The 14,317-nt window shown below is 42.5% G+C and overlaps 1 protein-coding gene across 2 annotated transcripts; it reads right to left on the bottom strand.

Moving 5' to 3' along the window:
• Window positions 1–2,183: 2,183 nt before the first annotated feature.
• LOC112235071 (mitogen-activated protein kinase 14A) lies at window positions 2,184–13,644 on the bottom strand. 2 transcript variants are annotated; one of them, XM_024403465.2, is made up of 12 exons: window positions 13,394–13,641; window positions 11,050–11,179; window positions 10,572–10,630; window positions 9,262–9,373; window positions 9,124–9,153; window positions 8,975–9,022; window positions 8,631–8,745; window positions 8,404–8,475; window positions 4,509–4,588; window positions 4,299–4,377; window positions 3,657–3,830; window positions 2,184–3,462 (listed from the first exon to the last, which is right to left on the bottom strand). In XM_024403465.2, the coding sequence occupies exons 1-12, from the start codon at window positions 13,510–13,512 to the stop codon at window positions 3,401–3,403; spliced, it is 1,080 nt and encodes a 359-aa protein (XP_024259233.1). In that variant the 5' UTR covers window positions 13,513–13,641; the 3' UTR covers window positions 2,184–3,400. The 2 variants fall into 2 exon arrangements, with proteins under 2 accessions (XP_024259233.1, XP_024259234.1); XM_024403466.2 differs by lacking the exon at window positions 8,404–8,475 and having other exon boundaries at window positions 13,394–13,644.
• Between the last annotated feature and the right edge of the window lie 673 nt (window positions 13,645–14,317).

The raw sequence follows: 14,317 nt of genomic DNA, 5'->3' as shown, positions 1-14,317 counted from the left end.
AGCGGACCAAAGCGCAGCGTGGTGTGAATCCATTCTTTTATTGAATGACGAAAAACACAAATAACACTTAAACAAAAACGACCGTGATGCTATGCTAAAGAGTGCTGACACAGGCAACTACACATAGAAAATAACCCACGAAATACCCAAAGAAGATGGCTGCCTAAATATGGTTCCCAATCAGAGACAACGATAAACACCAGCCTCTAATTGAGAACCAAACTAGGCAACCATAGACCTACATAAACACCTAGATGGACACAACCCCATAAATCTACAAAACCCCTAGACAGTACAAACACCCTAGATGAGACAAAAACACACATATCACCCATGTCACACCCTGACCTAACCAAAATAATAAAGAAAACAAAGAATACTAAGGGCATGGCGTGACATATCCGAAAGAAAGAAACGATCAAACTGCAATACATTTTTACAGAAAGTTATCAAAAATAGATAGGATCTTGCTACCATGGAAAGGTGAACACCTGTCTATTTGTTGAAAAATCACCCTGATTAATTCTTTAGTCATATCGCAGTTTACCTATGTACTTATGGCCCGGACTATACCAAACAACTTGTTTTTAAAATATATGAACAAACAATATTACATTTGATTTGGAACAGCAAGACAGACCAAAAATTAAACGGTACAATTTATATAATGAATATGATTTCAGAGGGCTGAAATGATTAAATAAGAAATCATTGACCCTCTCACTTAAGGATTCAGTAATACAAAAGTTGTACTTAAATCCTAACTGGTTTTCTAACGGATTAGTAAGAATGGCTCATGCCATGTTTAGAAATGGCCTTTTACCCTATATTCAGATTACAACCTCTGGCATTCATCATTACGCACACCTGGCATTCATCATTACGCACACCTGGCATTCATCATTATGCACACCTGGCATTCATCATCACGCGCACCTGCGCTTCATCATTAGGCACACCTGGACTCCATCACTTCACTAATTACCTCCCCTATATCTGTCACTCCCTTAGTTCCAGTCCCCAGGCAGTATTTGACTATGTGTGTCATGTCTATACATGACTCGTGGCTGTTATTGTGGCAAATGGTCTGTTTATTATTAAACTCATCACCTGCACTTGCTTTCTGACTCCAGTTTTGTACACCAGCTGAAAATACAACATATTTGTTTATGGAAAATGTATTTCATTGGTTTATATGGTACAATGATTCTCCACACGATTCTTTCTTGTTTTGCCACATAAACTGAAATTAAGGAACTATTAGAATTTTTAGCCACCAGGAAAACAAGATGCAATCAGACACGAACGGCTCTTTGCAATGTCAAAGTGTGAGCTGACTTGTGAAGAATTCGATTTCAAACCACAAAATAGCCAAATGTAATGACACATCGTCAAGGCCTGTAACACAACATTGAGGAATTTATCCTCACTATAATCTAGTTAACCACTAAGTTATTAAAGGGATAGTTCATCCAAATTACAAAATGGCATTGTTTTCTTACCCTGTGTAAGCAGTCTATGGACAAGGTATGACCGCACTCCATGCATTGGTTTTGTTTACCTGGCCACTGTTTCAAAAGATATCTTTTTAGCATTTGTAGCACAAATGAAATGCAAGTTAATGGTACCTATATAAGCATTTTTACTCTTCATGTCCGAATCATGTAAAAATGTATCGCAACTCATTGAAGTTTCTTATAGATGATATGTTCATAAAGAGCAACAATTATAATATAGGTACAAATGATTTGCATTGGATTTGAGCCAAAAATGCAAAAAACTTAGCATTTGAAACAGTGACCAGGTAAAGAAATTAACAAAGCATGATTGTTGTCATACCTTGTCCATTAACTGCTGACAGGGTAAGGAAAACAATATAATTTTGTAATTTGGATGAACTGTCCCTTTAAATGGGATTTACAATGAATCTGACAGTATTAGATTGTGTGAACATGTGTTACTTCTCTTTACTATAAAAGAAATATCAACCATGTATGGATGTTTTCTGAGGAAATTGGGATAGCATTTATAGCACCCAAAACAATACAATCAAACATTCATATTGCCCTCTTTTTGGAATGCTAGTGAATCGTTACAGGCAAAAGCAGTAGTACTGTATTAATTAAAATGTAATTCAATCTGATTCAATTTAAATGTATTTAATCTACTTCAATTTCAGCAGGTGGGATACAGGCAGACAACTTTAATTAACGTAACACACGCATACATCTACTGTAACACAATGGTGAAAAAGGTACTCAATTATCATACTTGCATTAAGCAGACCAGATGGCACAATTGTCTTGTTTTTTTTATTGACGGACAGCCAGGGGATGCACTCCAACACTCAGACATAATTTACAAATGCAGTATTTGCAGTGAGTCTGTAAGATCAGAGGCATTAGGGATGACAATGCGTTATATTGATAGACGCGTGAATTGGACCATATTGCTGTCCTGCCTGAAAATTCTGAAAAGTACTTTTGGGTGTCAGGTAAAATGTATGGAATAAAAGGTACATTATTTTCTTTAGGAATGTAGTGTAGTGAAGGTAAAAGTTGTCAAAAATATAAATAGCAAAGTACAGATACCCCCCAAAAATGACTTAAGTAGTACCTTAAAGTATTTTCGACTTATTACCATTGCTGTAACAGAACTGAAATGATGACCTATCTGACCCGTTCACAAAAAAAGGGCAGCATAAGAACATTATACATTACACTGAACATGTGCCGTCTACTGTACACTATGTGGATCTATTGATTGAGATTTAGTTTTCTGGCATCAAACATCATTTTTCAGTTAAGATACCAAAACATGCTTAATTTTGGAAAATGCTAATTGAGTCAGAGATGAAAATGTGTTCATAGATGAGATTGATTTGAGGTATGAGGTTTTACTCAGTCATGATAAAAACATTGTTCATACATAGATTGTAGCCAATTGGATAAACATGCAAATGGTGGGGTTGATTACCACGTTACTATATTTAATATGATAATACTACTAATATATTAAAAGGTTGTACATCATTCATATTCCTTTATACGAAGCATTCTGAAAATGTATACCTTAAAACAAGTTAAAACCATGACCTACCCTTAAAACATGAGGGATCCTTAAAAATGATGACATACCAAATCAAATCAAATTGTATTTGTCACATGCGCCGAATACAACACTGTGAAATGCTTACTTACAAGCCCTTAACCAACAATGCTTTTAAACAATCGCACAATTAGTTACGGGATCGTAAAAAGACAGCCATCTCCTTCGGCGCCATTCTTTCCAGTATCATGTTTCATGAAGTCATAAAACCATGTTGTGAAATGTGATGCTTTTTATAAGATGGAGCAATGGTTGAGCCATGTGGGAGCCAGTGTTCTGTTGTGTCTGTCTGCTACATTGCAGTGGCACTGGGGTTTCTGGGGTCAAAAGTCATAATCTCCATGTGGATCAGACCTAACAGGAAAAGAGTAAATATTTTTTACATTTTACCACATGAACCACACCCACCATACAGTATTTTGGAATTGAATTTCCTAAAAGGGAAACTTTGCAGAAGTGTAAGTGTAGGGCTCTAAAAGCAGTGGGTAATTCAGGATAAATCCCATCAGCATGTACAAGGTAATCAGTCATAGGTAAGATATACTCACTACTCCACTCTCCCACGTCAAGCTCCATGCTTTCAAAGGAGTCGTCGTACGGTGGGGAGTCGGGTTCAGATTCTGGATCATGGAACTCAGAGAGGTAGGGGTGTGAGAGGCCCTCTTTAGCTGTCATCCTGGTGTCTGGGTCCAGCAGCAGTATGCTGTCCAGCAGATCCACCGCTGGACAGAGGTACACACAGGACATGAAGAGAGAGAGGTAGGCATTTAAGCAGTAAGGCCCAAGGGGGTGTGGTATATGACCAATATACCACGGCTAAGGGCTGTTCTAACATACGACGCAACACGGAGTGTCTGGATACAGGGCCTTAGCCGTGGTATGTTGGCCATATACCACAAACCCCCAATGTGCCTTCTTGCTATTTTAAACTGGTTACCAAGGTAAATAGAGCAGTAAAAATAAATAGTCATACCCGTGGTATACGGTCTGATATACCACGGCTGTCAACCAATCAGCATTCAGGGCTCAAACGACCCAGTTTATATTAGGAAATAGAGCATGAAGTAGAGTCATCACAGCCCTCAACTGTTCTCAATACAAAGCAGAAAAACATCACTGAAGAACTGGATATTCATAACCACCATGCAGAATGTTCCATTAGCAAAATAATGATAGATAGACCAACTCACCATTTACATCCAAGGAGGGAAAGACTTCCTTAAAGTTTTTCTTCTTTTGGATAGGGAGACCCTGCACATATGAACGAGCCTACAAGACAATACCAACAATGTTCAACTGTCAATCCCATACTGACCATAACTTGTGACTTCAACACCAAGCTACATTGAATCATTGCAAGCTGAATAGTTGCCATTAGACTGAGATGACAGTAGGCCTACATCTTTGCTCTGCATCTTCTGCAGCAGGGAGGACGGTGGTGTTCCTGTTACGTGGAGGATCTTCTTCAACTGGTCAATGCCTGAACAGGACGGTCAAGGAGGGGGTAGAGACACACAAAGGCAGACAGTGGAAACAGTTTCAAGCAAAATAGTTACAGCAATGATCAGTGAACAGTCTGATTGCATGATTGGTGTTGTACTTTGTGCAACTGCACAATGATAACTACACAATAACTCCATCAGCTAACTCCACCTGATAACTACATCAGATAACTACATGATAACTACACCTGATAACTACCAAATAACTACACGCTAACTACACCAGATAACTGCATGATAAGTACATCAGATAACCTGTCACGCCCTGGTCTTAGTATTTTGTGTTGGTTTTGTGGGTGATTGTTCATGTCTCTGTGTGTGTTAGCACAAGACAGACTGTATAGGTTTTCACGTTCCGTTTCTTGTTTTTGTATTTTGTCATGTTTATTCATTCATTAAACATGTATCGAACTAACCACGCTGCATTTTGGTCCGACTCTCTTTCGACGGAGGATAGCCGTAACAGAATCACCCACCACAACTGGACCAAGCAGCATGGTGACAGGCAGCGACAGCAGAAGCAACAAAGAGAGGAATGGACATGGGAGGATGAATTGTTCGGAGAAGGACCCTGGGATCAGCCTGGAGAATATCGCCGCCCCAAAGAAGAACTGGAGGCGGCGAGAGCTGAGAGGCGCTGGTATGAGGAGAAGCAACAGCGGCGGCAGGAGCAACAATATCGGGACTACACTACTTGGGAGGAAATAGACAGGTGGGCTGTCGACCGAGAGAAAGTGCCGGAGCACGCCTGGGATTCGCTGGAGCAGGTTATCGGAGAATGGAGTTGGCGAAGCAGGCATGGCGGCGCGGACGGAAGACCGAGAGTCAGCCCCAAAAATTTATTGGGGGGGGCTCAGGGAGAGAGTGGACCTGAGTGTCAGACCTGAGCCAACTCTCCCTGTTTATAGTGAGGAGCCAAGGAGGAGACCAGAACCATAGCCGGTGTTAGAGGTGAGCGAAGCAGAGACTGTGAAGGAGTTAATGGGGAAATTGGAGGAGAGAGTAATGAGGGAGTTGCTAGTTTGGTGCTTTAGGTACGATATTCGTCCGACGGAGCGAGTCGGGGATTTGATGGCACCTGGGTCAGCGCTCCATACTCGTCCTGAGGTGCGTGTTAGTCGGCTGGTGAAAATTGTGCCAGCCTCACGCACTAGGCCTCCTGTGTACCTACCTAGCCTTGCACGTCCTGTGCCAGCCCTGCTCTCAGGCTCTCCAGTACACCTTCACGGTCCGGTCCATCCTGTGCCACCTTCACACACCAGTCCTCCGGTGGCAGCTCCCCGCACCAGGCTTCCTGTGCGTGTCCTCGGTCCTGTATCACCAGTTCCAGCACCACGCACCAGGCCTTCAGTGCGCCTCACCTGTTTAGCGCTATCAGAGCCTTCCTCCTCTCCAGCGCTGCCAGAGCCTCCCGCCTGTTCAGCGCAGCCAGAGCTTTCCTCCTCTCCTGCGCTGCCGGAGTCTCCCGCCTGTTCAGCGCAGCCAGAGCCTTCCTCCTCTACAGCGCTGCTGGAGTCTCCGGCCTGCATGGAGCAGCCAGAGCTGTCAGTCTGCATGGAGCAGCCAGAGATGTCAGTCTGCATGGAGCAGCCAGGGCTGCCAGTCTGCATGGAGCAGCCAGGGCTGCCAGTCTGCATGGAGCAGCCAGAGCTGTCAGTCTGCATGGAGCAGCCAGAGCTGCCAGTCTACATGGAGCAGCCAGATCCGTCAGTCTGCCAGGATCCGCCAGTCAGCCAGACTCTTCCAGATCTGCCAGTCAGCCAGACTCTTCCAGATCTGCCAGTCAGCCAGACTCTTCCAGATCTGCCAGTCAGCCAGACTCTTCCAGATCTGCCAGTCAGCCAGACTCTTCCAGATCTGCCAGTCAGCCAGACTCTTCCAGATCTGCCAGTCAGCCAGACTCTTCCAGATCTGCCAGTCAGCCAGACTCTTCCAGATCCGACAGTCAGCCAGGATCTGCCGGATCCAACTACCTGCCTGAGCTTCCTCTCAGTGCTGAGCTTCCTCTCAGTACTGGGCTTCCTCTCAGTACTGGGCTTCCCCTCAGTGCTGGGCTTCCCCTCAGTGCTGGGCTTCCCCTCAGTGCTGGGCTTCCCCTCAGTGCTGAGCTTCCCCCCAATGCTGAGCTTCCCCTCAGTGCTGAGCTACCCCTCAGTCCCGAGCTACCCCTCAGTCCCGAGCTTCCACCTCAGTCCCGAGCTGCCCCTCAGTCCAGTGGGGTCCTTGGTGAGGGTTATTAGGCCAAGGTCGGCGGCGAGGGTCGCCAATCAAAGGACGCGTTACAAGGGGACTAAGACTTGGTTGGAGTGGGGTCCACGTCCCGAGCCGGAGCCGCCACCGTGGACAGATGCCCACCCGGACCCTCCCCTATGGGTTTTAGTGTGCGGCCGGGAGTCTGCACCTTGGGGGGGGGGGTTCTGTCACGCCCTGGTCTTAGTATTTTGTGTTTTCTATTTATTTGGTCAGGCCAGAGTGTGACATGGGTTTATTTTATGTTGTGTTTTTGTATTGGGGTTTTAGTAGGTATTGGGATTGTGGCTGATTAGGGGTGTCTAGCATAGTCTATGGCTGCCTGAGGCGGTTCTCAATCAGAGTCAGGTGATTCTCGTTGTCTCTGATTGGGAACCATATTTAGGTAGCCTGGGTTTCACTGTGTGTTTGTGGGTGATTGTTCATGTCTCTGTGTGTGTTAGCACAAGACAGACTGTATAGGTTTTCACGTTCCATTTCTTGTTTTTGTATTTTGTCGTGTTTATTCATTCATTAAACATGTATCGAACTAACCACGCTGCATTTTGGTCCGACTCTCTTTCGACGGAGGAAAGCCGTAACATAACCACAATATAACTACACCAGATAACTATATGAAAACTACATCAGAAAACTACATCAGATAACTTCACCAGATAACTAACTACATAATAACTACACCAGATAACTACTTCAGATAACTTCCTGATAACCACAATATAACTACACCAGATAACTTCCTGATAACTATACCAGATAACTGCATGATAACTACATCAGATAACTGCATGATAACTACACCAGATAACTACACCAGATAACTGCATGATAACTGCATCAGATAACTGCATGATAACTACACCAGATAACTACACCAGATAACTTCCTGATAACTACACCAGATAACGACATGATAATTACACCAGATAACTACTTCAGATAACTACACGATAACCACACCAGATAACTACACGATAATTACACCATATAACTACATCAGATAACTTCATGATAACTACACCAGATAACTTCATGATAACTACACCAGATAACTTCATGAAAACGACATCAGATAACTGCATGATAACTACACAATATAACGTCATGATAACTACACCAGATAACTACATCAGATAATTTCATGATAACTACACAATATAACGTCATGATAACTACACCAGATAATTTCATGATAACTACATCAGATAACTGCATGATAACTACACAATATAATGTCATGATAACTACACCAGATAACTACACCAGATAACTTCATGATAACTACACAATATAACGTCATGATAACTACACCAGATAACTACATGATATCTACACCATATAACTTCACTATAACTACATGCTAACAACACCAGATAACTACAAGATAAGTACATCAGACAGCTAAATGATAAGTACATCAGATAACTAGATGATAAGTACATCATTAATATACACTGGATGGGGTACAGAATCTATGTGTTTGTGTTGATGTATAATGAGTGAGTTTTACAGTGGAAGTGTCAGAGGGAACATTAGAGGATACTGTCTTTGCCTGGGAACAGAACCTGGCCTGTGATCATCTCAGCCAAGATGCAGCCTGCTGACCACAAGTCCACTGAGAGGGAGACAGACACACAGAATATATAACACATGAGATACCAATGAGCCAATAGTACAATAGTAAGATAACCCTAGAAGTGTTTGCAATACAAGGAAAGTGAAGCCCAAAATATATGAAATGGTTTTCATTGTGTGTTGGCGATAGGTCACCTGACTGGCTATAGTGCATCCAGTTGAAGATGACCTCTGGTGACCTGTACCAGCGTGTCACCACATAGCCCGTCATCTCACTCTCTGCATGTCTCGCTAGACCAAAGTCCAGGATCTGAGATAGAAAGAGAAAGCGAGGGAATGTGAAGGAAAAGTGAGGTAAAGGTTATTAAAAGAGAGGCTTATATTTAATCACAACAATCAAACAATAAAGTGTGGTCTTTAAACACCCGTGTGGCATCTTTCTAAATCAAGTAAATTACATTTCTCTCACTGTCTGAAGGTTATAAAGTGCAGTATTATAAATACATGGACATGCAGGTTGTTGCCCAATTCTTATTTACCTTCAATTCACAGTTATCGTTCACGGCGAGGTTGCCAGGTTTTAGGTCCTAAAGAATAAAGCAAAGTATTGTAGGATGTTATACGATCTGGTCACTCAAATGTACTTAGAAATGTGTTTCATGTATATTGATAAGAGCCTAATACAAACCCGATGGATGATCCCTGCAGAATGGATATACTAAGGGTAGAAAAATAGAAAAATATACATTTTCGATGAATCATTTTCACATTGGTAATAGCATTATTTAAAGGCCTGTGTATACACTTAATGAGTGGTAGTAAACACCTTGAGGCCACATAGAAGCTGGTAGAAGAGGTAAACGATGACGCGATCAGTCAATCTCCTCCTCTTCATGATGTTACCGAGATCCTCAGCAACGAAGGGCATCACCATGTAACTGTGACATGAAGAGAGAGAGAGGGGGGGGCAGTAGCCAGATACAAACAGTATCACCATGTAACTGTGACATGAAGGAGAGAGGGGGGGAGTAGCCAGATACAAACAGTATCACCATGTAACTGTGACATGAAGGAGAGAGAGGGGGGCAGTAGCCAGATACAAACAGTATCACCATGTAACTGTGACATGAAGGAGAGAGAGGGGGGCAGTAGCCAGATACAAACAGTATCACCATGTAACTGTGACATGAAGGAGAGAGAGGGGGGCAGTAGCCAGATACAAACAGTATCACCATGTAACTGTGACATGAAGGAGAGAGGGGGGAGGCCAGATAGCCAGATACAAACAGTATCACCATGTAACTGTGACATGAAGGAGAGAGAGGGGGGCCAGTAGCCAGATACAAACAGTATCACCATGTAACTGTGACATGAAGGAGAGAGAGGGGGGGCAGTAGCCAGATACAAACAGTATCACCATGTAACTGTGACATGAAGGAGAGAGGGGGAGGCAGTAGCCAGATACAAACAGTATCACCATGTAACTTTGACATGAAGGAGAGAGGGGGGCACTAGCCAGGGGGCAGTAGCCAGATACAAACAGTATCACCATGTAACTGTGACATGAAGGAGAGAGGGGGGCAGTAGCCAGATACAAACAGTATCACCATGTAACTGTGGCAGAGAATACAAGCAGGGAAATGGAATGATGCAAAACATAATGTACTAATTCTACCACCTACAACTAAAAGTGCTGCAGGTGTATCATAACATGACAAAATAATGCAGGGTACATCATATACTGTGTCTCGTGGTAAGAATCCTAAACCAGACATCAAATCTATGTTTTTTCTCAGATATGAGAAGATATCACATACTCAAACACAAACAAACATGAACAAACCTGCACGCCTGCAAGCACACACACACACACACACACACACACACACACACACACACACACACACACACACACACACACACACACACACACACACACACACACACACACACACACACACACACACACACACACACACACACACACACACATACACACACACACACACAGACACACACAAACACAAACAGAAAACACACACTATGAAACTTAAAGTCCAAGATACACTCTGAGCAGTCTGTCTCAACAAGCTGAGACAACTGGCAGAGGAATGCTATTCACAGCTCACCACTCACAATGTCTGGAATTTCTCCAGGGAGAAATCAGGTGTGAAGACATTAAGGAGGCAGATCACCTTTAGGAAAACAACAGGGAGTAGGAGAGGAATGGAAGGGTTTATTCCCACGATAAGTGAGCACACGCACATTATACATTGCAGTGAGACTTATTCATCGCCCGTGACAGAACAAGTGGGCCTGATGAACAGTTCTCTAGGAATATGTGCACTGTGAAGTGTTGAGTGAAAACACTGGCCCATAACGGCCGCTACTCCTTTCCCCTAAACATAAATAAACACATAGGAAAGAGGCAAAGCAATACAACTGGATGCTGAATAGTGTCCATTGGACTGCAAATTACTCTGATGTGAAGTACTGTAGAATGACAATTACTGCATTGTAATGAAAAGCCTCTACATTTTTGAGTGACTGGAATCTCTGTCTAGGGGAGCGCATCTCAGATATCCCACTATAATAGTAGCTAACAAGTACTTACATTGTCATGCTGGATGTGGCGCAACAGTCGTAGTTCCCGGTAGGCCCGTTTAGCATGGATCAGGGACTGAAATGGACGATAGAGCTTCTTAATGGCCACCTTCTCCTTGGTCTGCTGGTCAATAGCAGAACTAATAAATGAGACAAGGTCAGAAGTCAAAGTACATTAGTGCTGGATATAACAATTATGTTTCAGACTAGATAGACTGGTTTACTCTCAATAACAACAGACTGTGAGGGATATAGATAGAATGGTTCACTCTCAATAACAACAGACTGTGGGGGATATGGATAAAATGGTTTACTCTCAAAAGCAACAGACTGTGGGGGATATAGATAGAATGGTTTACTCTCAATAGCAACAGACTGTGGGGGATATAGATAGAATGGTTTACTCTCAATAGCAACAGACTGTGGGGGATATAGATAGAATGGTTTACTCTCAATAGCAACAGACTGTGGGGGATATAGATAGAATGGTTCACTCTCAATAGCAACAGACTGTGGGGGATATAGATAGAATGGTTTACTCTCAATAGCAACAGACTGTGGGGGATATAGATAGAATGGTTTACTCTCAATAGCAACAGACTGTGAGTGATATAGATAGAATGGTTTACTCTCAATAGCAACAGACTGTGGGGGATATAGATAGAATGGTTTACTCTCAATAGCAACAGACTGAATGGCATGGTTTGGATATAGATAGAATGGTTTACTCTCAATAGCAACAGACTGTGGGGGATATAGATAGAATGGTTTACTCTCAATAGCAACAGACTGTGGGGGATATAGATAGAATGGTTTACTCTCAATAGCAACAGACTGTGGGGGATATAGATAGAATGGTTCACTCTCAATAGCAACAGACTGGGAGGGATATAGATAGAATGGTTCACTCTCAATAACAACAGACTGTGGGGGATATAGATAGAATGGTTTACTCTCAATAGCAACAGACTGTGGGGGATATAGATAGAATGGTTTACTCTCAATAGCAACAGACTCTGGGGGATATAGATAGAATGGTTTACTCTCAATAGCAACAGACTGTGGGGGATATAGATAGAATGGTTTACTCTCAATAGCAACAGACTGTGGGGGATATAGATAGAATGGTTTACTCTCAATAGCAACAGACTGTGGGGGATATAGATAGAATGGTTTACTCTCAATAGCAACAGACTGTGGGGGATATAGATAGAATGGTTTACTCTCAATAGCAACAGACTGTGGGGGATATAGATAGAATGGTTTACTCTCAATAGCAACAGACTGTGAGTGATATAGATAGAATGGTTTACTCTCAATAGCAACAGACTGTGGGGGATATAGATAGAATGGTTTACTCTCAATAGCAACAGACTGTGGGGGATATAGATAGAATGGTTCACTCTCAATAGCAACATACTGTGGGGGATATAGATAGAATGGTTTACTCCAGTGAAGGCTGCTGAGGGGAGGACGGCTAATAATAATGGCTGGAACGGAGCAAATGGAATGGCATGTGTTTGATGTATTTGATACCATACCACTAATTCCGCTCCAGCCATTACCACGAGCCCATCCTCCCCAATTGAGGTGTCACCAACCTCCTGTGGTTTACTCTCAATACCAGGTCATCAAAGACTGCAAAATCTTGGATTGACTTTTATGTCAGAGTTTGAAAAATTATTATCTGAAGTCCTACAAATAACATTTGATTTCAGACATTCCATATGACCTATATCTGGCAGAGGTAAAACTGGGTTTCAAGATTACGGGGCTTGCTCCAGGTTGGGAGAGCAAAATTCTTGTCTTATCTCGAAACCTGCTTCAACTTGCTTATTTGCTTGAGGAAATACAATAGTGCCTCTGTTAGCAATGACCAGTCTATTCAGTATCGAACAAATGCAACAAAAAAACTGTCAAAATCCAATAATGTAGAGTTTTGGATTTTATTGAAAATAAATAAACAATTATAGGCTAAGGGAAAGTTGTTCCTTCCATTATTTTTTATTTTCTACATATTTGAGACATGACTGAGAACAACTGTATTTATACAGAGGTATATTCTAAAGAATACAAACACATGCTGGTTTGGCGTGAGGTTATTCCTGCAAGGCCTCCCAATAATTACCCGTTCACCCAAAGGGTTTGTGCTATCCTTGGGATATCCCTACCCCCATTGAAGTTTACATTTTACATGGAGAAGGTAAGGGTTAAGAATATGGTTTGGTAAGGGATATGGTTAAGGTTAGGGTAAGGGTAAAGGTTAGGGTAAGGGTAAGGGTTAAGGTTAGGGTTTAGGGTAGTGATGTCCCAAGAATCCCAGAATGCACTGACCGTTCACAAAGTCAACTCACCATACTGTCCCGTAAGCACCTGAGCCAACAGCTTTCAGTGCGGTATATTGCTCCGGAACCTCCCATGTTGTTTTCTGTATTTCCAGTCTAAGGAAACCTTTCTTCACGGGCAATTCCATTTTGTCAATACAAAATGTCCCTTTAGTTCAAACCAGTGAGGTACCTATTGGAAATCTGTAATCGCTTTAAGATTTGGAAATGACAGGTAAGCAAAGGTAGCTGGGAGACGCCCACCCTGAGGGTGCGTTAGTAATTTCACTCTGGTTATCTACTACGATTTCAGAGCTCTTGTCTGAGTGTGCCAGAGTGCAGAATAACTTCTGAGTTTATGAATATGGCCGGTGTCAGTAAATGTAGGCAAAAAAGCGTAATTCAATTATTGCCAGCAGCACAGTTACAGTCACCAACAGGCTGGATAACATGAAAACAGCCTAATCATCTCTGCTAGGGGGAATAAAATGGTCAAAGTAAGGTGCTTTCTTATTTGTGTCTGGAAGTAGTTAGCATGCTAGCCAAGTTAGCCTTTTAGCTTGGTTGCTTGTAAGGTCAGAACGCTCTGATCAACCCTACTCCTAGGCCAGAGCGTCCAATGTGCGCTCTGAACACTTCGAGAACGCAATGCTCTGAATTTAGGAACAGACAATCTGACAATGCTCTGAATTTATGAATGCCCAGAGCGCAATCTGAGCACACTCTGGCACTCCAGATTGAATTTATAAACACACCACATCTTGTCCTTTCCGCTGTACTGCAATGTGTACACAGTCACCTGTCAGAGGCTCTGTATACCTCCTCCCGCCTTGAATCATCAACATTAACTAATTTCTGATTACCCATACTTTTAAAGCAACACTAAGTAAAACTATTTGGGGGGGGTTAAAACAATGGAGGAATCTCTTTTAGGCATTTCAACAGTGCTCATTC

Source organism: Oncorhynchus tshawytscha, linkage group LG16 (genome assembly GCF_018296145.1).
Source record: "Oncorhynchus tshawytscha isolate Ot180627B linkage group LG16, Otsh_v2.0, whole genome shotgun sequence".
NCBI lineage: Eukaryota > Metazoa > Chordata > Actinopteri > Salmoniformes > Salmonidae > Oncorhynchus > Oncorhynchus tshawytscha.
This window is presented reverse-complemented; position numbering and strand designations above follow the sequence as displayed.

What these genes read in the sequence shown, in the direction of transcription:
- LOC112235071 (XM_024403465.2), bottom strand. Translation starts at nt 13,512, where the DNA reads ATGGAATTGCCCGTGAAGAAAGGTTTCCTTAGACTGGAAATACAGAAA. An exon ending in CTGGAGAAATTCCAGACATT is followed by an intron (nt 9,374 to 10,571) that starts GTGAGTGGTGAG and finishes TTCATGTCACAG; the next exon opens with TTACATGGTGATGCCCTTCG. An exon ending in TCCCTCCTTGGATGTAAATG is followed by an intron (nt 3,831 to 4,298) that starts GTGAGTTGGTCT and finishes ACCTCTGTCCAG; the next exon opens with CGGTGGATCTGCTGGACAGC.